The sequence below is a fragment of the Panthera uncia genome, chromosome F1 (assembly GCF_023721935.1).
Source record: "Panthera uncia isolate 11264 chromosome F1, Puncia_PCG_1.0, whole genome shotgun sequence".
NCBI classification, from domain to species: domain Eukaryota; kingdom Metazoa; phylum Chordata; class Mammalia; order Carnivora; family Felidae; genus Panthera; species Panthera uncia.
The window spans coordinates 33,955,957-33,981,680 of record NC_064813.1 but is presented as its reverse complement, the minus strand read 5'-3'; the positions used below and the strand labels follow the sequence as shown (position 1 = coordinate 33,981,680).

At 49.1% G+C, this 25,724-nt stretch overlaps 1 protein-coding gene across 3 annotated transcripts; it reads right to left on the bottom strand.

Moving 5' to 3' along the window:
• Positions 1 to 1,127: 1,127 nt before the first annotated feature.
• Positions 1,128 to 24,907, bottom strand: CD34 (CD34 molecule). Of its 3 annotated transcripts, none has more exons than XM_049634235.1 (9): positions 24,555 to 24,906; positions 22,511 to 22,579; positions 14,536 to 14,718; positions 13,610 to 13,863; positions 12,497 to 12,577; positions 4,131 to 4,281; positions 3,842 to 3,894; positions 3,359 to 3,523; positions 1,128 to 2,648 (listed from the first exon to the last, which is right to left on the bottom strand). In XM_049634235.1, exons 1-9 carry the CDS (start codon positions 24,631 to 24,633, stop codon positions 2,463 to 2,465), a joined length of 1,221 nt encoding a protein of 406 aa, XP_049490192.1. In that variant the 5' UTR covers positions 24,634 to 24,906; the 3' UTR covers positions 1,128 to 2,462. The 3 variants fall into 3 exon arrangements, with proteins under 3 accessions (XP_049490192.1, XP_049490193.1, XP_049490194.1); XM_049634237.1 differs by lacking the exon at positions 1,128 to 2,648 and adding an exon at positions 2,658 to 2,795 and having other exon boundaries at positions 24,555 to 24,907; XM_049634236.1 differs by lacking the exon at positions 22,511 to 22,579 and having other exon boundaries at positions 24,555 to 24,905.
• Positions 24,908 to 25,724: the final 817 nt, after the last annotated feature.

Below are 25,724 nucleotides of genomic sequence, written 5' to 3'. Positions count from 1 at the left end.
AGCCCTCTACCTCTCAAAGCCTACATTGGCTGACAGACTCAGGGTAAAATACTACTGTTAAGTTGCTGGGCCTGAGGCTAAACCTGTTTCAAAAGGTCCAGGTGCCTTTTCTTCTCTCAGGTTTCCCAGGAGATGGCACACTGTCTCCCTGCCATCTTCAACCTGCCAGACCCCTCATCTGGTCGCTCTCATGGCACGATGTAACTAGATGGAGGCCGATCTGCCTTCTCTTCCCAGATTACCATCTTCCCTTTCCTCCACCCCTTCCCAGAATCAGCCATCACCTCCTAGGGAAAGCTCTAGATCTCATCCCTTGTTTCCCGCCCCCCCTCCCCGCCCCCCCCTCCTTTTCCCTGAGTCCTGCAGAGGAACCTCTGGTTCCAGCAGTTGGAGAAAAGCAAGGGGGAAGAGGGGGTGGGGGAGTGCTAAAGGGAAAGGTCTGGCTTTGGCCAGATAAGAAGGGAAGGATCCTTTGTTTGGCCCCAACTGCCTCTGCTACTGTTGATACACTCAGGAGCGTTTCCTGAAGCTCCTGGGCAGTGTTTGGCAGCGGTCCCTCCCCCACTTCCTATGGTGGGGGTGGGGGGCCTGGGAGCTGGGGGTGCCCTTACGGACGTTTTTGGCAGTTAGGCTGGTGTCTTCACACTGAAGACAGAAACAACTCCCTCCCGGAGCTGGCAGCCAGAAGTTGCCCGCCCCAGCCTTCACCGTTCTGCTCCCAGCTCCGGGCAGGGCGTGGTGTGGCAGTAAGGCGTGCATGGGGCTCCTTCACCCGGTTATGCATATTCTGCATACGGTGACCCAAATGTGCCACTTCTCAGAAAAGCCACGAGGCCTCCCGCTCCTATGTCCTTGGCACACTACCCTCCGTCCTCAAGGCCCCTGCTGCATCCCGGTCTGTCTTTCTGTGACTAGACGCATCCAGATTTCCTGTGAGCTTCCCCCAGAGAGGGAGACTTGGCCAAAGGGCAGCACCCTGGGTTTTACCTGTGTCCCCACGATGGGCCCACCTCTTTCCTGGCTAGCCCCTCTCCACCGTATCACTGCACAGTCTGGCCAGGTCTGAGGTCTGACGGGGAGACCGCTGGGGCATTCAGACACAACTGGCTGGGACAGTGACACAGAACAGATGTGTCTCAGTATCACTTTAATTACAGTATTTACACACACCATTTTTTTATTCAGAAATAAAACCCACCCAATCTTCCTCTCTCTGGAAAATTCGATTTCCAACCGTCACTGAAACCAGGATCCCTGCTTACCCCTCTGGAGAAAAAAACCGAAAAATGCAAATGAGAACCTGGGTCACCTACAGAGGAGGTGGCTTGTGGTGAAGGTTCTCTGGAGATGTCAAGGGGCCCTGACTACATGGAGGTGCGGAGCAGTGAGAGGATTGGAGTGAGGGAGACAGAGATCGAAAGGAGTCTGCTGGGAGACTGAGTCCACAGCTCAACCCAGGAGTCAGGGGGAGGAAGGAAGAAGCCATCGAGATCAGAGGATAAGGCCAGGACCTAGCCTCTGAGCAAGGCGCTTCCTCAGAGATGCACAAGTCAAGAGGCTTGGCTCAAAGGTCTGGTCCCATGATCCTGTCCACTCTGACCCACAGGGAGAAACAGAGGCTCAAGACGAGGCTCCATGAGCCCCAGAGAGACAAGGATTGAGCCGTTCGCTCTCTCCCACTTGCCCCCACAGGAAGGAATGCATGGACCCATGTCCCCCTAATCCTGTCTCCCAAACACACACACACGACGTTGTTCAAAACTTGGAGCCTCGTTCCAGGCTCAGCCAGAAAACGAAGCAGGCTTCTGTATGCAGATGTGGAGGGAGGTGTGGAGCTCAGGGGAAACCGGAAAGCATGAGGGAAGCCGGTGCCTGAATCCACAGTGCCTTGGCCAGGGCATAAGGGGGACGGTTTAGGATAACAAGTCTTTCTGGCTGCATCATTACAAGGGAGCAGGCGCACTGGGTTGCTTTGGTTTCCCTGATGTAGAGAAGACAGATCTGAGGAAGAAACAGGAAAAGGCAAAGCCTCCTGGGAGGAAATTGTAGCCCAGAAAAGGCCCCATGCTTCCCCTGGTAGTTCCTTTAATATGGCAGAGAGGAGGGAGAGGACAGAAGCCCACGTGTGAGTGATGCAAGATCATCACCTCCCACCCCCCAACCCTGGTAGCTTCTCTGCACTTTGGCCTCCCCTCCCCCCACACCTTTACTCAGAGTCGACCCGATTCTGGGCTTAGCGAGCTGAACATGTAAATGGCAGGGGTTATCTTCCCTCCACCAAGGTGGAGAGAACCCTTCGGCCCGGTGCAGTACCGGGCCCCAGGAACAGCCTCCGAGGATGTGTGCAGCAGGAAAGGGTAGAATGCAATCGATGGTGCCTCCAGCTTGGAGGCAGCGTGTGGTCAGATGCAGGGAGGGGCCCCTTCCCCAGACACTGCCCAGCCTTGCCCCACCCAGCCGAGTCACAATTCGGTATCAGCCACCACGTGTTGTCTTGCTGAATGGCCGTTTCTGGATGTGGCCTGGCCGGTCCCGTTCTCCTGAGCCCCTCGGTTCACACTGGCCTTTCCCTGAGCCTCAGGGGAGGCCCCAGGGCCTGAGCTATAGCCCTGGCCTCCACCGTTCTCCGTGTAATAAGGGTCTTCGCCCTAGACAGTGTATAAATAAAGGAGCATTATCTGGTAAGCAGGGGAGTGAGGCAGGGGTGGGGGGAGATGAGGTGGGAGGGAGAGAAGGGGGTTGCAGCTGCATGTGCAGACTCCTTTCTTCCTGAAGAGCAGTCAGGGTTCCAGCTCCTAGAGGAGAAAGGACAGAGGAGAGGCACAACACCGTGCCACCGCAGCTCCATAACCAGCTCCCGCCAGACACCAGGCAGTTCCCAGGATGGAATGCCCTCCCCAGAGTGGGTAGCAGGCCAGAAGCCAAGAGTCAAACCCCAGCCTTGTCCTCCCTCATCCAGAACACTCCAACAGTAGATTTTCCTTCCATAAGGGCCCTTCTGGTGAGCTAAGTGGCACCCACGGACATTTAATATACATGTCAATAAGTGTGATTGATTTAGCAGCCTGTTCTGGTATACCCAGCTGAACTATCCTGGGCAAAATCATAAACGGATGACATGAGCCATCTGCTGCCACAGTGAGCAGGTGGGCTGGCCCCAGTTAGTGCCTCCTTTCCAATCTGCTATATATTATTCAGACTTGTCCATGGACATGGTAATGTGCATTCTGCACATCCATGTGTAAAAGCACGGAAGTACCTTTCCTGGTATGTCTCCTCCCCGCTCCAGGACATTTATGGACCTCCCCAGAAGACCACTATCTTCCTCATTTCCTTTGCCCTGGACCCCCAAACTGACCAGCCTTTCTCCCGTGGGGCTCCAACTGCGGCGCTTCATCAGGAAATAGCCAGTGGTGCCCAAGACAGCCAGTAGGATCCCTGAGGTGACCAGGGCAATCAGGGTCTTGCGGGAATAGACCTGGTGGCTCCCAACATCTTGTTCAGAGAAGGCTTTGATCCCAAGCTTGAAGGGAAGACAGAAAAGACAGCCTGTCACTTGTGGGATGTGAGTTCTAGAAGAGAAGCCCAGCCCACGCTAGACCCAACAGCGGACGAACACAGGAAGTCTTGGACCTCAGGGATTTTTCTAAAAAGGACTTAAGACTGACATCTTTTAAAACCATAAAATTTTGGTTCAAGCTCAGACAGGTAAGGACTGTTGGAGAAGGACGGAGAAGTAGGAAGGACAAGTCTAGAAAAGATAAGTACTTTCTCTTCCACTCCAGTGACTCCCCTGACCCAATTTTCCCTTTGAGAATTCCCATCATCTTAGAGAACTTACCCTTTTCAGGTCAGGCTGGTGCTTTTTCAGAAGACGGAGCTTACTGGAAAGTTCTAGAATGAGAAACAGGGATTGCTGAATCTAGAAGCGGGAAGAGCTCATCCTCCTGTGCCCTCCTGTGATGTTCTCGATGATGCTCTGATGCCCAGGGTGCTCCATCTCCCAAAGTCAGCCCGGCTCTTCTCCCCAGCACCTGTGCTCTTTGAGCTAAGATACCAGATTTCTACCCAGGATTGTCTAACCTCAGCCCCACTCCCTCCCTAGCCCCCAAGACGGATGCACCCCTTACCTGTTCTGTTGGCCAAGAGCAGCAGCAGGCAGTGAGGCTTCACTTCAGACTGGGCCAGGAGCAGGGAACACATGCTGGCCACAGTGTCAGCCTGCTCCTTCTCACACAGGACTTGAGTCAGTTCCTCTCCATTATCCTTCTTAAATTCCTCCTGGCAACATAGAGAGAAATGGGGAACAGAAGACGAAATTATTCATATACCCTGAGCTGCATCCAGAGTCTCAGGTAGTAATCCTGATGAAAGTCACACTATGACTCTCTAAACAAGAAGGATCCTTTTTTCCTAAAAAATTTAACTGGGAAAAAAAAAAATCCGGTGAACTACAGATGTGCCAAAACACAATAAGAAAAAAACTCAAAAATTTCCCGATCCGAAACATCTGTCAGTGTCCTGGGTGGGGCTGTAAGAGGACCGGAGCAGAAATTCAGGAAACACTGTCTTATTTAAGGATTGCCCATGGACACATACACTATTTCAAATTAAATTCAAACAGCAAATATTAATAGTGTATTACTGATGGAAACAAAAATCCTTTGTTTCAAGATTATAAAAGCCCCAAGTGTTGGAGGAAAAGCCAAGGGAAGGGAGTAGAGAACAAGTCTATGGCTATAGACCCAGTGGCATCCTTGGGCCCTTCCGTCTTTACCCCCCAATGGGGCTCACGAGGAGCATGGTTGAAACTGAAATGGTGTTTTTGTCCAGTCTACCATCCCCCTTTCCCCACTAAAAGCATGGAAACCAGTTTTACATGAGGTCCACAGATGGTTCCAGTTGCTGTCTGGTCCCTAGGACTCAGGAACTTGGCCCCAGGAGATAAGCTCTCATGATTCTTTGCCAGTTGAGTCCTGGGACAGAGATGAATTGGAAACACTGGCTGTGCCCTTCCAACACCCTGTTCTCACACCTCCCAGGATGTGTTCCAGCAGCTTCCAATCAGAGCGGCCTCCCCTGCACAGGAAAGGAACCGAAACCAAGACTCTCTCCTCTGTCCGGATGGCAGATGGTGAGGAGGAAATGCCTGAACGGCTCCGACAACTTTCCTGTTCGGGGAAAACTGCTGGGGCGTGTGAGGGGCATCCGAACTGAGCCTCCGTGGAGGAGACAGCTTCCTGTTTGTGGGGCAGGACTGCTCCTTGTGGGCCTCCCAGCTTGGAAAGCAGCCTGGGTATTTTCCTACTGCTGTGGCCCACGGCAGGAAAACCCAGGATCCTTTGCTTCTGCACACGGCAAGGTCAGGGTTGGCCTCAGGCCCCAGCTTTCTTCTATCAGCTGGACTTGAAGGGAGCTGGGTGGAACTCAATGGGCTTGGAGGAGGCCAGAAGAGCAGGGCTAGCTAACCTTCAGGTCACAGAGGTAGCCTCAGAAGCCCCTCAAGAACCAATGGCACAGAAAAATGCATTCTCAGGCCACTGCTGCTTCAACTCTCAAGAAAAGGTCTCTAAGGGGGCCTATTGGGTGGCTCAGTCGGTTAAGAGTCCGACTTCTGCTCAGGTCATGATCTCACAGTTTGTGAGTTCGAGCCCACGTTGGGCTCTGTGCTCAGAGCCTGGAGCTTGCTTCGGATTCTGGGTCTCCCTCTCTCTTCACCCTGCCCCCCACTCACACTCTGTCTCTCTCGTTCTCAAAAATAAATAAGCATTTAAAAAGCAAAGAAAAAAAAAGGTCTCTGAGGAAGTACTTGGATAGAGGCTCTGTCTCTGGAAAAATCTGGCTCTTCAAAACAGCATTTGCTGTGGGCATTCTGGATACCACTGGATATGATCAGCAGTGTCTTTCTTCTCTAGGCCCCTTTCTCTTTGGGGAGCCTTACGTTGCTTCCCTGGGAGCACCCTGCAAACACCATGCCTTCTGAAGGAGGAGGAGGGAAGTCCCCGCCTGGACAACTCTGGCCTCCTGGAGCGTCTCTGGTTGAAATCTATCTCTCCTGAGAGAGGCAGAGGGACAGGGCTCCTGCACAATCTAAACAAACCACACAAAATGGCATGTCTTCAACCTGCAGAGTCCTAAGAAGCTGCACTTCAACCATATTCAGCTCTTCTGACATTTACCAAGCCCTGAATGGAAGACACTGTGTGCAAATCTCTGCACATGTATCGTGGGGGGGGGGGGGTAGCTATGAATTCCACATAGCCAAAGCTCTTAGTTTGCATGCATGGCAATGAAAACAAATGATGGTCACTATGTCTCAGGCACTGTTCCAAGTGCTTTATGTATATTGACTCATTTAGACCTTGTACAACCCCTCAAGATGGGTGTTATTATTCCCCCATTTTAGAGATGAAGAAACTGAGGCACAAAGAGACAAGTGACAGAGCTAGTTACACGGTAAGTACTATGAGGAAGGTACAGCTAAAGTTCTATGGACATTCAAAGGAGGGTGAGCATACATCAGGTTGGGGGTTATCAGAAACACCTCAAAGTAAGCCTTGAAGAATGGGGAGAATGTGTGCAGGGGAAGCTGGTCAGGAAAGGCCTTCAGATTGAGGGTGCCATTATGGGGAGCCCAAGTGTGTGAGAGCCTGTGACCTTCACAGCCCTGCCTATATGAAAAGGAAGAACATGGCCCTCTTCCTTGGAAATCCCATCCTTCAAGACTCAACTCAGACCCCAGCTCCCCAGTGAGACTGGCCCTATCTCCCATAGACCCGGCATCAACCTTGCCTCTGCGATTGACTAGAGTCTTTGCAAGACATACAACTAGTCTGAGCGTGAGGTTCCTCAGTTGAAGACAGAGCTGTGACTAAAGCGGTGTTGTATGAAGAGCCCCCGACAAAGTGTGTGGAACCCAATGGGCACTCGACAAAGGGCAGCTGGTATTGTTACCATCAATAATAGTAATATACCATATACCGTAGCCCTTAGAACCCACACTTTGGTGTCTGATCATCTTCTGCCTTACTGTCATTGCCATTTCTCTCTGACTAGACAGTACGACTCCTTAATGGGGAGAATGGGCGTACGTTACATAATTCTGAACCCAGACGACACTAAACGTAGCACCAAACAACCAGAAGAGCCCAGTGAATTGTTGTTCAGCTCAAAGTTCCAACTGGTCTGGCTTCCACGCAGGGTCCCTCCACCCTTCGCTTAGTTTCTTGGACTAAATTCAAGGGAATAACAGTGGCCAGCCTCCCACTCTGGAATCCAACAGCATCAGTGAATTGTGTTTGAGCTGGAGAGGAGCAGGTGGATCCTGAACAAAGCACAATGCTTCTCCGGACGCTTGAAATAAACATCCTCCCCCCAGAGAGGCTGTGGGCAGATATCATGGGAGAGTGGGCAGGAGGAAGCCACAGCCTTTGCCATTCTGCTCATGAGAATCAGATTTGTTAGCCCCTAACCACATCTGCTCACACATGTTGCTTTGCAAAAATAATAACTACAATGCTAAAACCATCTAACCTTTCTAGAGCAGCATTCTCAAACTTTGCCAAGACTCTTAACATGTTAAGGAAGCATGTTCATTAAGCACTTGGAGTAGGGAGAGAGGGACAGGTATTTTTCCAAATCATCCTTAAGATTTTTTCCGAATGTGGGGTGCCTGGGAGGCTCAGTGAGTTGAGCGTCAGACTCTTGATTTTGGCTCGGGTCAGGATCTCAAGTTTCGTGAGTTTGAGCCCGCTTTGGGCTCTGACCTGACAGCCAAGTCTGCTTGGGATTCTCTCTATTCTTCTCTCCCCGCTCCTCCCCCGCTCACGCGCTCCTCTCTCAAAATAAACTTTTTAAAATGTTTGTTTATTTTTGAGAGAGAGACAGGCAGACAGACAGAGTGTGAATGGGGGAGGGGTAGGCAGAGAGGGTGACAGAAAATCCGAAGCAGGCTCCAGGCTCCAAACTGTCAGCACAGAGCCTGATGGTGGGGCTCGAACTCACAAAACACGAGATCATGATCTGAGGAGAAGCCGGATGCTCGACCAACTGAGCCACCCAGGTGCCCCTCAGGATAAATTTTAAGAAATGGAAAAAAAGATTTTTTTCCTGATGATGAGATTTTTAGGATCAATTTTCATTCTCTCTCCCTCCTTCCCTCTCTTTCTCATTTTATCTATGTTGGTGTGACCTTGATGTGGCAGGTAAAACCCTGTTTTCATTTAGAGACTGGAGTGAAGGACTCTGCTACAAGTCACCCCACCGGTGAGCAGCTGACCACGAGCGAGGAGTAAGACTGTCTCCAGATCTCAGGCTCTCACCAGGAGACACATGGTCTTCATCTGTCTTCCATCTGTAAGTTATTTTTTCTGCATGGAAACTGACCTTTAGTGTTTGGGCAGAGGGCAAGGAAGGCGTGGGCTGGGGGATATGATCTGGAGGCTGGAAGCAGCCTGCCTTAGATGAAGTCAATACGACAGAATAAGGGCGATGAGAGCTAGCTGAGGAAATACGACCTCTGCATGTAAACACATGTGGCTCTAAAGAAAGGTAGTTCTAAAAAACAAACTAGTGGGCAAAGGGCTTGAATAGAGATTTCTCCAAAGAGGATATGCAAAGGCCAATAAGCACACGAAAAGATGCTCACCATCACTAATCACTAGGAAATGCCAATCAACAGTACGATGAGCTATCACCTCATGCCCATTAGGATGGTTACTATCAAAAAACCCAGAACATAGCTAATGCTGGTGAGAATGTGGACATGTCAGAACCTGTGCCCTGTGGGTTGCAAAATGGTGCCGCTGCGATGGAAACCAGTATGGCGGGTCTTCGAAAATTTAAAAATAGATTTACCATATAATCCAGCAATTCCACTTCCGGGTATGTGCCCCCCGCCCCCCAAATGAAATCAGAGTGCTAAAGAGGTATTTGTACACCCATGTTCATAACGGCATCAGTCACAACAGCAGAAGATGGAAGCGACCCAGTGTTCATTGGTGGATGAAGGGATAAGCATAATGTGGTATAGACATGATTCAGCCTTAAAAAGGAAGGAAATCCTAACACATGCTACAACACGGATGAACCTTGAGGACATTATGCTCCGTGATATAAGCCAGTCACACAAAGAGAAATACCGTATGATTCCACTCCTATGAGGTACCTGGAGTAGTCCGATCGTAGAGGCAGAATGCAGAAGGGTAGTTGCCAGGGGCGAGGAGGTGGGGGGAATGGGAAGTTGTTTCATGGGTGTAGAGTTTCAGTTCTGGAAGATGAAAAGGCTTCTGGACACTGCACAACAACGCGAACGTTCTTAATACCACTGAACTATATGAAGACTTACAGATGGTTATGATGGTCCATTTCATGTTATGTGTCTTTTACCACCATTAAAAATTTCTCGGTGTATTTCCCTGGATAAATGGGGGGACAGCGTAAGAGAAGAAAGTAACCTCACATTGTGGAAACGATTTGGGAACCCATAACCACAAAAACTAAATTACCCTGACACTGCGGCCGAGAGAATAGAAAGTCAGACTCAGAGTGACGGGTCCTGCAAATGAGGGCTCCAAGACGGAGTAGCAGGTGCTTGAGAAGAGGGTAGGGATTGCCCTCCCCGCCCCCCCCCAGGCTGATAGGGGTGATTTCTGCCTAGAGGTGAAGGAGGGGGAGCAAAAGGAGAGTAGTTGAGAAATGAATGCCTGCAGGATGCAGGTACAGAAGACAGGCGGAATAATCCACACGGTGGGAGCTGAAAGGTTGGATACTCAGTACGTCCCAGTGCAGAGTGAGTGTGTGGATAGCCGAGAACATGCACACGTATTTCCGTTACGGGAGTGCACGGGAGGCAGGAGCAATGCTGACATTGCACAAGTACTCAAGGACATAACGTTAGGGGAATTCAAATCCTTAATGCTTCTCCTTAGGGTGTGAGTAGGGCTTGAGTTTCCCACGGTTCGACCCAGTCCCTTAAGGCCCTCTGACACCGGGGGCAAATGCAACCTAAGGAAAACTAGGAGGCACCACACCACTCGCTCACGGCCTTGGGAACAGATTGATGATCAAATAAGCACGCAGTAGGACTCAAGGGAAAGGAATCTGAAACACAATCCGGAGCTTTGGCTAGAGATTCTGAACAAGGATTGCTGCCTGGGGGGGGGGGGGGGGGAATTACCTTGGGGAGACTTAGGAGGCACTGCTGCTTGGGGACTAGGGAGGAGGAACCCTCAGGAAGAGACGGGGGATCAACGGTGACAGAGGGGCCAGGGAAAAGTAGCACGACCAAGGGGTCACCAGAGAGTTGATTCACCGTGAACGGTGCAGAGGCCTTCTTTAGCATAGTGGAGGGACTGCTGTCTTTGCACGTCCCTGCTCACAGATGCTCCCCAGATCTCAGACGAGAGAGCAGACCTTCTCAGCTGTGGCATGAATGACGAGACAGTAAAGACCACAGAGAGAAAGCAACCACAGTAAGAGGAGTTATTTCTGGAGTAGCGGTCAGTTTCCGGCACTTGTCTTGTATGATGACCCTAGTTAAATGTGAGTCTTGAAGGGCAATGGACAGACACTTAGATTGCCCTGCAATTGGCTCTAAATCAGTGGCATGCAGAAGCAGCATTTTGGCACAGACCAGTGTGATACACAGGAAAATAAGTGCTTCACCAGGATATTACTAAAAAAAATTAAAAAAAATTAAAAAAAAGTCGTTTTTTAAGCTATGATTAACGAAGGGTTTGGCGATGTTTTTTTTAATAAAGAGAGTTGAAAATAGCTATCAGAAACACACAGAGTATTACTTGTACTTTGTATGCTCATGTTGAAGTTGACTAGTCTGCAAATTGCATTTAGTTGTTCTATTGTGTGAGCCTCTGTCTCTGCAATTCCTGTATTACTTGTACATTGTATATTCATGTTTAAGTTCACTATTTTGCATCGTGCACTTATTCTATTGTGCGAACTTATGTCTTTGCAATTCCCATTGTTTTTAGAAGTCCTGGGCTAAAAAGAGAGCTTAGGCATAATTCTAAAAGATCTGTGAGTCAGAATGACCCAACTGATAATCACAGGTATGACATGGGCAGTCAGAATGGACAAAATAAATAACTGAATGCCCTCTACAGACTATAGGCTGCCTATGTGTGTGTACATGTCACACGTCACACATATAGTTCCCTTAAATGGATTCCCAACTTATAAGGAAATGTTTTTTCCTACAAGTGAATAGGAAGAGTCCTGTCATTCCATTCTTCGTCGAGGAAACTGTAACTGTCAGGAAATTGGATTTACTGAAACAAAGCAAGGACGTCTGCTATCAACATTCAAAGTTAACGCCGAGCTGTATGGTCTAACCAATGCAATAAGATGTGAAACTTAAACAAGGCATAACTACTAAAAAGGAGGAGAAAAGCAATGGATGGTGGCAGATAACACGAAAGCTTGCCTTGAAAACAAAAAAGAATCAAGTAAAGAGCTCTCGAAATTAACAAGTAAGTTAAAGAAAATGGCTAAACCTAAGATAAATTTTCAAAACTTTCAATATATATTGGAAACGTATATTGAAAAGTTGGAAGTTTTCAACTTTATAATATACCAGCAATGATCGATTCGAATATTTAATGGGAAATCTGTATTATAAATAAACTTTAAAAGTCCATAAAGCCTACCGGAAAAACAAACAAACAAACAAACAGCTTTTAGTTTTTAAAAACTAAAAAGATAATATGCTGAATGATACAAGAGAAGACCAGAAAAATAGAGAGAGACTTTAGAGCAGTTCCAATGAAAATGTTAACATTTCTTTTTTTAATGTTGACAAGATGTTTCTAAAGTTTTTCTAAAAGAACAGACAAAAAATAAACTTTTTATGGTGTAGTGAGCCAAGACCTGCATGGCTGGATATTAAGAGTACTATAATATAAAAGTAGAACAATTTTAAAAAACTTAAAATAGGCAAAAAACGACAAACTGAACAAAATATCTCTGTAGAATATGCCCTGGGACAAATACAAATTTAATACAAGCTAAAAAACAGCATTCCAGTCAACAAAGGGGATCATTCAATAAACAATGTGAGGAAAGACGGTTATATGGAAAATGTGGCATTACAGCCCAAAAGAATTCTAAACGGATTAAAGAGTTATATGTAAATAACAAGCAAACCGGCACTTTAGGTCACTAGTGTGTATTTCACTAAGGACTTTCTTAACATGAAAGCAAACTTAAGTCTGACATGTATATATTAAATGTACTACAGAGGAGGGGAAAAAGTTAACTCAATTTAAAAAAAATTGCCTTGCCTTCTTTGCCCACCAGATGGGGCCTCTTACTCCCTAAACCCAAAACTCTGTATTTGAAAGCGCCTGACCAACTAAGTTCTCCCCACCCCCACTGAAGTCTGGTCCAGTCCGAGAGGGCTTAAGGATGTTCGGAAGGGATTGTGGGAGAAGAGGGAGGAGGAAAGGATAGGGGTGGGGTGGAGGGGAGTTTGACTTACACAGCTGGAGGTCTCATTTAGCTCTAGGCAGATACCTTGGGTCAATTTCACTTCTTTGACTCGGGAACATTTGATTTCTCCCTGTAGTAAAACAAAAACAAAGTAAATAAGCCAGTATCTTTGCCCCTCATGTTTGCCCCCACCTCTTGTCCAGGTTGATTTCTGTGGGGTACTCTCTTAAGAGGTTTTAGGAAAAAGGAAATTTAAAAATGGCAGGGGACTAGATGTATAAATTGGTGTCAGTCTCTTCCTCCTTCTTACACGCATCCCCATCAGATAATCAAAACTTTTGTTACCAGCCTGGGCTTGCCAACAAGTAGCTATTTGCAATCTTGGTAAACATGAGCTTGGATGGTGCAGAAATGGAAGAGGGGACGAAATTTACCCATTGGGGCTGTTCTCCCTGCGGTGGATTATACACATGCAGTGAGGCCATATGAGCACTAAGGTAATGGGGGTGGCCAGGCTGATCCTGGTGACACTCATTTTCCTCCTGGTCCCCAGGGCTCTCCAGATTCCTATTCTGGTTCCTTTAAAAACAGAAACCAGGCAGGTCCCTTGAGCCTGCCCCCAGGCACCACGCACCCTCATATTTTCTACCCTTCCTGCCCCAAACTGTTGACAGCCACAGACGCCAAGGCTGAGCTTACCATCCTTGGTCTGCCCAGTTCTTCACTGCTTCTCTATACCTGACATACCACCAAACTCTCTCATCTACAGGAAATGGTGGTGGTCCTAAACATTGTTTGCAAGTCGCCCCATTAAATAGAAGATGGTTTCCAAATACGCTCAAAGGGAAATGGTGCCCTGGTCAAAGCCCAGACCAAGAGGTACTAGAAAGAACCACAGCCGACTGCACGGACCCCCAAGAATCCCCCTTTACTTTCAACTCCCTAGAAATGAAACACCCACAGCATATGTCAGCGACCTGTGTCCACTCCTCACTTCCCCTTTCTATCTTTGCCAGCAATATTTAAGCTGCATATTTTCCATGTTAATTCTTACATGACCCAAATCTGACTGGCTGGGATGAGGAGAGGTTGAGGGGAGGAGAGGGTTTGCATACATACGAAGCGAGGGGGCAATCTGCCACTTTTGGCCCAATTCACCTACCTTGATGGTACTTGGGGTGGGAGAAAATGATGCATAAGGCTCAGTGGAGGATGTCACACTGATGGTGCTGTTATATGGGGGATCGGAAACATTTCCGGGGAGCATGCTGGGCTTCAAAGTCATGTCTGAAGTTGAAAAGTTGGTTGTGGTGGAAAATGCTGTGACAGTTAAAGAGGTCTGTGGCTGGACAGAAGAGTTCCCCGTTCCAGGCACTGGGGTGATCTCAGAGGTAGAAGTGAAGTTGACTGTAGTCTCTGAAATAGACCAAAACACATGTTTTGCATGCACATGTTTTCATACACACACACACACACACACACACACACACACACACACCCCTACACACATCTCAGTTCACTGTCTTGAATTAAAACTTTACAGATAACGATACTGACCTGGACTTCAAACCAGAAAAGAGAATCGGGGGAGTTAAGAGTTACTTCATATCCTAACCCTTACCAAACTCATTTCAAGCCAGCTACTGGAACCATGGCTATCACTGAGAATGTATGAGAGGTGCTTTCAGGATTCTGATGCTGAACTGGAATCTGGCTCACCCTGAAGAAGTCAAAAACCAGTGTGAACCTGTACATACTTTCTTCCACTTAGAAGAGATCAGAGATGTCTAGGGAGTCCTCATCTGATCCTTATTTTGTCACTAAGCTGAACTCAGCATGAAAAGAGGGTACAAGGAGAGTTACTGGTCAGGATCAGCAGCCAAACTGTTGGCCTGAGAAAGCCATCACTACAGGAATTGTCAGGAGTCTACCTCAGGGCACCCTAAACATGATGCACAAACCATGCTTCGCAGGACTTGTGTTTCCATCTGCGGGGGAAGGCAGGGCTAAGGGAGGTCTGCAGGCATCCTAATGCTTTACCCAAGCACCAGCCACATCCCTCTGGGGCCCGAGACAAACACTTTTTACCTGAGATGGCTGTTGTGGTCCCATTGCGGTCTTGAGAGACAGGGTATGGCATGGTAGTTCCAAGAGGACTTAGTGTGGTGGCTCCCTGGCTGGACACATTTGCGGAAACAGTTGAACTTGTATGTGAGGTGGCTGACGCTGTGGTAACAGTGGTCCCGGTTTGTGTATTTGTGAACCCAGAGGCTATCGAGAAACAAGGAGGAAAAGTCAGAACCTAAATCATCCTGGAGACTTAGGACATCATGACATCAAGACTATCCTCCTGGACAGGAGAATTTCTCACTACTAGATTTTCCCTAAGAAGATAAGGAAGGAAAAGCTTGTACGCATCAAGTGTCCAGCATAGTACCATTTGCAGGAGGGAAAAGTCGCAAACAACTAAATGAATCTCAATGGGATAAATGCTATATGCGCTTAACATACCAGAATCATTGCAAATAAAGAAATATAAAAAAACTAAAGCCACATGAGACTACGAGGCAATGTTTAGAACATGTTAAATAAAATAGTAAAATATCAAGTTATATCTGAATAAACATTGCAAAGATCTAAAGTATGGGGGAAGATTTCCTTTTTAACATATCTGTCTCTCTTTCTGTCACCCTGCAGCCATTCCATTCATATACTCTAGGAAGAGCCACTAGATTCATGCCATCTCTGTTCAGTCCCCTTAAAAATCTTCTATCTGTCCAAGACTCCCCCATTCCCACACTCTAGTCTTTCCCTCATGGCCTGCAAACCCATCCTCCTTGCCTTTTGTTGAGAAACTCAGTAAGTGACCCCACGATTTCTTTTAAGAACCTCTGACCAGTGGACGCTCTAGAGAACTTAAGGCCTGGTTTCTCATCAAATGTAGGAAGATAGCTTAGTTTTGCCTTTTCCAATAACTATGTAGTTTAATGTGCATGTGTGCATGTGTGTGCGTGTGTGTGTGTGTGTGTGTGTGTTTACCAACCTTCAAAGTGAGGGTCTTTCCTGACATGGATTGTTTTGGGAGAATTAATGACAAATAACTTAAATTGATATAGTATAATATTCCTGTATTGAATTATTCTCTGAAGATCTTCATGAGGGTGCTTGTCCTTCTGTGTTTCCTGGGGGTACCTATCAATGCCACCCTTACGTCCAGAAAGGAGAAACTTCCCTGAATGTTAGAGTCTGTGTTCTATTCCTCCTCCTACGCTGCCCTGCTCCCAACCATGAGGCGTCCGTGGGGCCAACAGAGAGGTACCCTCTTGTCTAGATCATACACTGGGGACCAGAACTCCTAGAAATTCTTGCCCAAATGCCTCTTTTCTCACTTGAGGATCTTCATGGGGCCTTTTCTCGCAGTCCATCCTTCTGAGGGTGAACCGCAGTACCAGGGTATGGACCTCCAAGGCACAAGGGTGGCCAAGAGGTGGCAGGGAGAAGGTGTACACATGAAACATGTGGATGGTGTGTCCCTTGCATGCATGCAACATCCCCTACAGTGAGCCAGGGTTGGGGGTAAAAAGAAGAGAAGCGGGACAGGCTGGAGCCAAGGGCCATCTCTTCCTGCTCAGCCACACGGTGGCACTGAATTCTGAGACTGAGAGGGTCCCAAATTCAAACCTGGCCTTCCAGGTGGCCATTAGGTATGTTTTTCAAGGTAAGGGGATAGAGGACATTTCATTTATAAGCCCACAGGCCTGATTGTAACTTCGAAGTATTTAGACATATGGTATGAGGGCCTCTATTCCATTCTTGGCTTGGGCCCCATAAATGCTATAGGATCGACTTGGTACCCAGAGCTCAGCACCCACAGTACCACCGTCAAGGAAAGGCCCCTGAGGATCCCAGGCCACCCTAAAGCTTGTCTTTCAATTTTCCTGATTGAGATCTAGAGCTGTAATTTTGGGAGGTCTCCAGGTAAATGTCAATGTAGAGTGACAACTCTTCTTTCCCTCGGCATCAAGAGGGAAGTTAGGCATTAGTTTCAATGCTTCCCCTAAAAGCAGTGACAAGTCTCACTGTCCCACATCTGCCTCCCTTGCCACCTGCTGCAAGTAGATGGATATAAATGGTGAAGACAACAATCATATCGTGACATTATGTGCATGCGAGCAGGAGGATGAAATGATAGCACCACCTGCATTTTAGAGATAAGAACCTGAATCACGCAAGGTTTTGGCCAAGAGGGGAGGCCGTAGTTCAGGGCAGGGAACACTGGGGCCACTGAGGTTTAGCTGACTCTTGAGTAGAAGTAGCAAGAAGGTCAGAGAGTCGAAACTGCTAAGAACCAGGATGCATCCTCTGCACTTCTGGAGAGAAAAGGATGGGCTCCTACCTGGGTTAGGCAGGAGGTGGGTTTATCAAAATGGAATAGGTGGGAAAGCAGATCCAGTCTTCCCGGGCCCTTAGACAGGACCCGCTCAGCAATCGGCCCCCAACCTATGAACTCACCACAGGGGGCGGGGGGCGGGAGCAGGCGGATACTGACCTGAAGGATCATCCTCCCCAGGTACCATTCCAAGGCACCACTGGAACTCCCCATTGACATCATTCTTCCTGCCCACCCTTTCCTCTTCTTCCTTCCAACACATCAGTTCCTGGGAATCCTATCTGGCTCAGGCTGACCCAGCCCTTCGCGCTTTCCAAAGAAAGCTGCGCCTGACTGAGGTGATGTCATGCTTTTGAAGCCCCTCCCCAGGGCCGCCTTCACCCAGACAAACAGTTCTGAGCTCTTCCAGATGTGAGCAGAGACCTGCTGCTAGCTCGGAGGGCGGAGGGCCTGTGCCAGAGAAGTGAAGCGACTCTGGACCCAGGCCAGCTACCGACCCGCTGGGGTCGGGCTCCCAGCCGCCGCAGCCACCTCCCACCCACCACCGGGCCAAACGCTGAGGAGCAGGTAGCACAATTCACCTGCCAGGAAAAGGAAACCCCAACCTCAGATGCATGGCCCTGAGCCCGCTGTGAGCAAGGCAGCCTCTGAGACCCTGGAGAAACAGGTCAAAGAGGGAGGGCAGAAAGGCAAGGCTATGTGACGGGATATGTGAGGGGGTGTAGAGCGAGGGAACAAGGTGGTGGAAGACCCGGAGACCAATCCAACCTGGGTGCTGCGGTGTAGGGACTAGCAGGCAGGAAGTGTCTCAATTTCACAGTCTCTAGGGCTCCCTTTCTGGAGCTCCCACGAAGAGACTGCGCCTTGGAGGAATAACATTTATAAGAATCGAGACAGACCACGTGTCTCTGTCTATCCTAGCTTCTCGCCCCCATCCAAGGCATTAAACTATCAAATGCTGACCTTTCTTGATCTGATTCTGTTCTCCAACTCTGTAAGGGAGCAACAGCGGCTTCCCAGTTCGATTCTAGGAGACGATCAACGAAACCTCCACTCCATTCCATTCTAGACTGGAGCCTTCCAGACAAACAGCCGTTAGCCCCAACCCAACAGGGCGTTTACAGTACAATTTAAAATTGAACAAAAGGCCATCTTATGTTGTTTACCTTCCACCCTACCTTTATTAACTGTGTCCCCCTAAGTACCCTATGTGACTCTAGATATTCTATTTGATCCTAACTCATGAGTTGGGGCAAAGGGAAGAGACAAGACATCAGAAAGTTAGCGGAATAAGGATAAGAAGCCAAAAACGCCAAACAGAGGTCACAGAATTCATGGAGTAAAAGTTTTGCATTTAACTTACAGGTACTTATTCACAGGCAATTATTCTTGTTTTACACCAAGTTCTAACAAGCTTGGTTATCTGATATCCTAGTTAAAGCTAAAAATTGGAGACTCGTAGAAGCAAACATCAAGGAGAAACAACAGTTTAAAAAAGAAGAAACATAAATGAAAAACAGACATGAGTATTAAAACCCACACTGGCCATGGGATGCCTGCCTGGGTGGCTCAGTCGGTTGAGCACCAGACTTTGGCTCAGGTCATGATCTCCCGGTTCGTGGGTTCGAGCCCCGCATCAGGCTCTGTGCTGACAGCTCGGATCCTGGAGCCTGCTTCAGATTCTGTGTCTCCCTCTCTCTCTGCCCCTTCTCAGCTCACTCTTTCTCTCTCTCTCTCTCAAAAAAATAAATAAATGTTAAAAAAAAAACCCACACACTGGTCTGGAATCATTTACAGTAGGAGGAAATAAATATATACACCTTAGTAAGCATTAACAAAGTCACTGAGCTGCACCATAACTAAATTATTTTCATGATCCATCTGAGTCATGAAAGTTAAAGTCCTATTTCTGAGGGGTACACGGAGGAAGCAAAGGCATAATGTAATACATGCTTAAGAGATTCCTACCTACAATTAGTAAATTGGAGAATCTTTTCATCCTGAAAGAGGGCTTACAAATCCTCAGAGATCCAGAATGCTCTGCTACCTAAGTAGCTAAATGCTTATGCTCTCCTATGCTCAGTCTTGCTTTCCAAAGACCCCCTTAGGTTTAGTTGTGGTTTTTTTTGCTTTTTCTTTTTTGTTTTTTTGTTTTTGTTTTTTCTTTTTTCTTGTGTGTGTGTGTGGTTTTTTGTTTTTTGTTTTTTTTTTTTGCTGGTATTGTTTCCTGATCTCCTCCTGGCCAGCTAGCCCCGTTCCACCATTCCTTTCCAATTCTGGTGCCCTGTCTGAGAGGAGTTTCTTTGAGAAAATCTTGGGTGTCTCAGCCCACAGGGATACAGTAGCAGGAAAAAGAAGCCTGCTGGACTCTGCTGGGAACCCACAGCCCATGTTTCTGAGAAGAGAAGGAAACCTCCGAAGAAAGAGCTTGGGCTCTGCAGTCAGACCATGTTCAGAGGCTTCTCTACCATGTTCTAGCTGTGAGGGCTTGGGGGGAAGCTTCTTCAACTCTCTAAACATTCCCTATAAAACGGGAATAAAAATATTCCCTAACTCCTAGTTGTTTTGAGGAATAAAGGAGATAAGAAGCATAAAGTGGTTAGCCTGTCTGGTAAACGCTCAAGAAACAGCAGTTATCTTTAGTATAGGGCCCCCTTCCTTCTGCTTCTCAGAGACCCTGAGACACGTCTCTCCACCATGTATCTGGCACAAAATCATAAACTCTGTTTCCTGAGTATAGGTCTTGTCACCTCAGTTACATTATAAATTTCTTTAGTGCCGGAAACATCTCTGATACACATTTGTTTTCTCAGGGTGCTTAGCACAATCCTCTGAGTTCAGAAAAAGCACTTAGATTGAATGGCGACCATGTCAGGCATGTTCACACTCATTCAATGCCGTATTTTAGGAGGGAGTTTGTTAAATTAGGGAGTGTTCGTGAAAGGATAACCAGAATTAGGAGAGCTCTAGAAACCAAGTCATATGGTTGAGGGCCCGGAGTTATTTCATCTAGATCAGGGGTCTGCAAATAGCTGGCGGACCAAATCCACCCGCGGGCTGTCTGTTGTACGGCCAGTGAGCTAAGAAGGGCTTTTACATGCTTAAAGTGTTGTATAATTAAACAGAGTAGAATATGCCTAAGAGACTACATATGGCTTCCAGAGTCTAAAATATTTCCTATGTGGCTCTTGACAGAAAAAGTTTGCTAACCTCTGATCCAGAAAAGAAGAATTTGGGGAGGGAGAATAAGTAACTTTCTTCAAGATTCATTTCACGCATGTATTCATTCATATTGGTCATAAGCACCCATGACGTGCAAAGGACCATTCACAGAAGAAAAGAAGATTCTTTCCTGAGGTTTGGGGTTAAGGTCATTACAATTTCAATAAATCCCTGTCCTCAAGGAGCTTATAATCTAGTGGGGCCAGAAAGATCATTAAGGATTGTCTTGAAGAAGGATCATAATAATTCCATGGTAGTTTAAAGAAGAGAATTAGATTAGAAGCCACTGAAGATTAGCCAATTCTAATTAAGAATAGAAATTAATGATCAGATGATTCAAGAAAGCTAATTTCATTGTAACACAAAGTAAGGCTTAAAATAGGGGGGGGTTACTATTATTTTTTTTTTAATGGAATGAACTACTCTGGGAGGTGGTGAGCCACCCATCTTCTCCGGGAACATTCAGGAAGCATCCTTGTTACAGGTCTCCCCGAGTCTGGGCATCTTGGACCAGAACAAAGAACTGGGCTGATGCCTTCCTATGGTTTCGTGGCTCACTGAGACGTGATCGTAAACCAAGTGTCTGTGGCCTGAGTGAACAGCGGACTCTGACTTCTCTTTAATATTCAAATACCTTGTCTTGGACCCCATCGACTTACCACGGAAGCCTGGTCTCCTGCGCTTTCTCTGGGGGCCCACTTTTCTCCCAGTCACCTCTTCCTTCATTCCCCTAATCGCCACTGACTCCCTTTCTGCAACTCTGTGCCTCCCTGTGCTCAGGCACTGTAGTTCTGCTTCACCGTAGGCCAGCCGAGGACTTGTTCCTTTATTCCCCGCAAAGCACACTAACACCAGGCGGGTGTGTGTTTATCAAAGGTTTGAGAGCACGGAGCCAGATTACAGCCCAGCCCGGAAGAGACAACGGCATAAGCCTGAAATTCCAGACATTACTGTGCTAAGCATGCATGCCACACCGTAAGGAGCTTCTCCTTGCTGGGTCTTTTCCACCCTCAGGCACCACTGCCTCTCTGATGGTCCAGGCACCTCCCTTCCTCTCTCTCTACTCCTTCTGGGCTCTGCATTCCCTCAGCCTGTGTCTCTTGGGCCCATCAAACACAAAGTTCCCATGTATTCTACCACGCCCAGCAATTAACCTCCTGTCTGCCCCTGCACCTCCAAGGCCCGTCCAGGGGTCCAGGTTACTTTCACCCAGAGACTCGTTAAGGCATTTTCTGTAACAACAGAACTCGCTACCTAGAGATGCCATCCCACTAAAAGGTACCAGCTGTGGGTTCTTTGGGGTCTTTCCCCACCAAACCAGGAAGAAGCAGACGAAGCCAACTAAGCCCAAAGGCCTTTTCTTTCACATCCAAAGGGAAGCGAATGGCCCCCGGGGTGGGCCCCAGAGTGCAGGTGCTAAGAAGTCCACCTTGGCCCGTCCCCCGTTCATTGGCCTCTCACTCTCCCAAGACGCACGCATCTTTCTCCTTAGCAAAGTCAGGGGCCGTGGAGACTAAAAATTGTAGATAATGTGTTTTTATTTCGTAGCTGAGGAGGGAAGAGAATGTTCTCATTAGAGAAGTCAAGACCCAGACAAATAGGAAATTCTGCCCTGGCAACTTGGAGCATTTTCTTTTGGAGGGTGGTGTTTTTGTTCTTGTTTCCATACCTTCACCTTCTGAATTCTCCACACTCGGGGGCCATTTAAGTTAGATCAGGCAAAGTCAAGGAGAGAGGGAGGCCGGGCCCCCCGAGGGTGGAGCCGAATAGCCATCCAGCCCTGAAAGGGAGCCCAGGCCCTCCTGCCCAGGGTCTAAAGGAAATCAGGCAGTGAGACCATACGGAGTGGAATTTGTTCCTCCTTTTTTATTTGTTTTTGTAAGACTCTGCGCCCGAGTTTATCTGCTGCAGCTTGGCACTCCTTGCCCCGAGCTTTTGGAGACAAAGACTCAAAGTAGGAAGAACAGGAGGACAAGTGAACAAGGAGGCCCAGGAGGTGGAGCTAAAGGGATAAGAAAAAGATGCCCAGAAGTGTTTTATCCGTCAAACGGGAAGGCCGTGGAAGACTTGCATTTGCAAAGGTTGTGCCAGCTGGACTGGCCCGACGAGGGGGACCACTGGGGACCACTGAATTAGTCAGAGGTCCCCAAGGCTGCTCCTCGTCGGTCGCCATATGGCAGAGAGTCAAAGGGTGGAGTCCTCTCTCCTCTGGAAAATATCTGATAAAATTCTTTTCCCTTTTCTTTTTTCCCCTCTTACATGTAGCCCCAGACAGGATATGGGTGTGGGGTCAGCATGCACGACGGAAGAAGAGGAATGTGAAGGGGCGGGCCTTGGGGGGGGGTGTCCTTACAGAGGGAGGAAGGAGATAGGCCATGGAGGTCTTGGAGGGGACAGATACCCGGAGGCCCACAAATGGGGCTTCCTAATAACCTGAAAGGCTTCTCTTACCTGTTGGTGGCAGGGGAGTGCTATCTGGCGACTCATTCTGAGTCTGGTTGCCCCCCAAAGCAGCTTCATCTGCAACGAAAAGAGTCTACTTTTGGTCGGACCGCCGTGCCCATCTTTACGCCAACTTCTCACAGAGCACAGAAAGACCTTCCCAGAACAAAGCCTTCTGTCAGTGTACATGATGAGAAGACCCCCGGTGCCCTAAAGTTTGTAATAATCGCACGGAACTCCTGCAAATGTCCCTCGGTCAGCCTTTCAAGGTACAGTCACTCACTCATCTATCCCCCAATGTAGACCAGGACAGAAAATGACTCCCGGTGTTAAAGAAAGAAACAAACCCTAGAAAGTTCTCAGGCAAGACGAAAGGCTACACATTGGCTCAAGTAGTCTGGCAAGATTGAGAGTCGGGACCCATGTCCCAGCTGTCACCTCCAAAGCTGAGACAGTGAGATTCTCAGCATATCTGCCCCAGATTTTGCAGGAGTTAAGTCGCTCCCCCCACCCCCTGCTACGGGCCAAGGCGAGACTGAGACTGACCAGCTGAGGAAATAAAAAAAGGGTGGGCCTCACTCGGCCCAGGACCAGGTCATCACGAGCTGTGTAAAGGAGAGTGAAGCATCTGATCGGCTGTTGATCGGCTCCACTGTGTTATGAGGGTGCCGTCTAGCACCCAGGGGAGTTCCCCTATCCTAGTGTTTCCACATTGAAGTCACAGCTTTTTCTCTGCCCCAGAGGGCAGGTCTGGGGCTGCCGAACTGGTCAACTCAGAGCCTAACTTAGAGCTTTCCCAAGCCCGGAGTCTCTCTCCAACTGGGTGGGCCCAACGCTGACACCAGAGGACACTGAGAGCAAAGGAGTCCCGCTGGCAGGCCCAGGTCACTCTGTGGGGCCATAGTGGGTGGCCTGTAGGATGAGTACGTGTAGGGACCTGGGGGCCCTAGAGGGCTGGAAGCAGAATCTTGAGCAAAAAGTAGAACAGCTCACAATGTTTAAAACCCTCTAAAGGCAATGAGAGGAGATAGAGAATGCTCTCCCCAAATGAAAGCAATTAAGAATAAATACTTACTGTCTATGATTTCTTTACCAAAGTGAGAGAGCAAGATCCTAAGAAGTAGGAGCAAGTGTGGGTGAGCAGAAGGGTGTCCACGAGCCTGCTGACATATTCCCTAGTTCTAGAACTTGGAGCGGGAAGAGGAAGAATGCCCCCAAATGTAACAGGTTGGACTTGGTGCCCGGGTCGGCGAGGGGGGGGGGTGGCGATGGGGAGACGGAGGCAGGGCGCACAACAGACCCCATCTGCTGCCACCTTCTCTCCAGGGGAGTGGGTGTGGGTGTCGGAAGAGGGAGTTGTAATTTAGCTTTCAGATCTTAAATGCAAGCATTCTTTCCCGTACTGTTGTTCATTCCACACCCCCTGGTCACCTCACTCAGCCTGCCTCCGGCGCCTCCTGGGCGTTGGAGCTAGGGCCTTGTCCCAGGTTGGCCTCACTCCCGTCCTTAAATTCGGGCTCGCCCAGTGCCGGTGGTGGTGGTGGTGGTGGTGGTGGTCGGTGGGCGCCTGCGCTCTCTTCCCAGCACCCGCTCCGGCCTGGGCTTTCTCAATCAACCCCCAGGCGCAAAACTTTTCCTGCTTCTGTCCTCCCCTCTCCTGGCTCTGGCTCCAACTTTGCGCTCCGGACCTTTGGCCACAGCCTCTGGCATCTTCGAAGCGCCGTACTTTAGAGACAATGCGAACGAGTCGCACTGTTCCACTACCGGGAAGCTCAGAGAGCTCCGCCCGGTTTACACCTGGGCTGGTTGACACTCGCGGCGGGGTCGCCCGCCCTGCCTCCCCGTCCACCCCAGCGCTTCCCAGGTGGTGCGCCGGTCCCAGGGGGGCCCCGGTCCCACCAGTGCCGGGAGCCGCCGTGGGCGCGGGGCGTGGGTTGGGGCAGCTGTAGGTGGGGGGCGGGGGTCCCTTCCCTGCGCGCCCCCGGGCTCTGCGCGCTCGCCTCCGGGAGAGCGGGGACCCTCCCCGCCGCCCGGGCGCGCGGCCGGTACTCACGCAGCAGACTGAGCAGGCAGAGCGCGGTCCAGCCCCGCGGCATCCCGCGCCCCGCGCGCGCGCCCCTGCCGACAAGCATCCTTCCCGCGCCGCTCCGCAGAGATGCGCACCGCCCGAGACGCGCTCGGCCCGCGGGACGCGCTGCCCCCGCCCTCCGCCAGGGAGCGGGGTGGGCGATCGGGCTTTTTCCCCTCCCCTCCCTCTATATTCCTGGCAAGGCCGGCCCCTCTGCTTGGCCGCCACAACCGTGAGCTTCCCCACTTGGTCCCACAGGCGGAGGACGTTAGCAGGGGCTGGGGTTGCCGCCGTGGAGGCCAAAAAAGGTGGAGGTTTGTGCGGGCCCCAGATACTTGTTCAACTTTATATAGAGGCCCCGTCTTACTCCTTCAAGCTCGACTTCCACTCAACTTTTAACCCCTTTGTGTCAGCCTGGCCGGTGGCGGGGGGCAAGTTTCCTCTGAGTTCTGTGTGCGTGTGTGTGCGTGTGTGTGTGTGCGCGCGCGCGCGCCTGTGTGTGTGTTTTCTTTCCTTTTTGTTTTCCTTTATTTTTAACTTTTGAGCCGAGAACCATCTTGCCAAAGGACTCTACTGTGAGGACCCTAGTTTACAAATGTGAGCATTTTGCTAATCAGGTAAAAACGTAGCCCGTGCCCAATCTGATGCATTTAATGACGGTCACACCAGAGACCGTGCTGCATGTTAATGAAGCATGAAGAGTGAGCAGGACACATAAATAACTGTAATTATTCATTTCACCCGTCCAAACCATCCTTGTTGATTTTCTTTTCACTTTTTTCCCCGGCAAGATCTGTCTGTGTTAATTTGGAGGGGTTTTTCCTGTGACCGTTCCTAATTTTCCACGTACTTTGAGCCTGTCACCATCGCCATAAAGACAAAGGACTCTCCTGGCATCTGGGACACCCTCTCTCCCGTCACCTCCTCTCCAGCTCTGGGTCTGAGACTCTATAGGCTTTGTCTAGCTCTTTCATCAGGAAAAGGACTTCCCCTGACCCCACCCTCTACTACCTGTCGATCCTGGAGCTCCCTCTTCCTCACTAGTTGTTCTAGATGTTGGTAATCTGAACTGCAGAAACTGAGCTGGGCTGTCAGCCTTGTGGCAGACTGGATTGGATGAGGGAGGAAGACGCTGGAGGGGAGAGGGGCTGGAGG

Excerpts from the sequence above, each read along its gene's own strand:
- CD34 (XM_049634235.1), bottom strand. The coding sequence starts at position 24,633 with ATGCTTGTCGGCAGGGGCGCGCGCGCGGGGCGCGGGATGCCGCGGGGC. Across the intron at positions 13,864-14,535 it reads GACCACAACAGCCATCTCAG|AGACTACAGTCAACTTCACT; the intron begins GTAAAAAGTGTT and ends GGTCTATTTCAG. Across the intron at positions 3,895-4,130 it reads GCTCTTGGCCAACAGAACAG|AACTTTCCAGTAAGCTCCGT; the intron begins GTAAGGGGTGCA and ends TTCTCATTCTAG.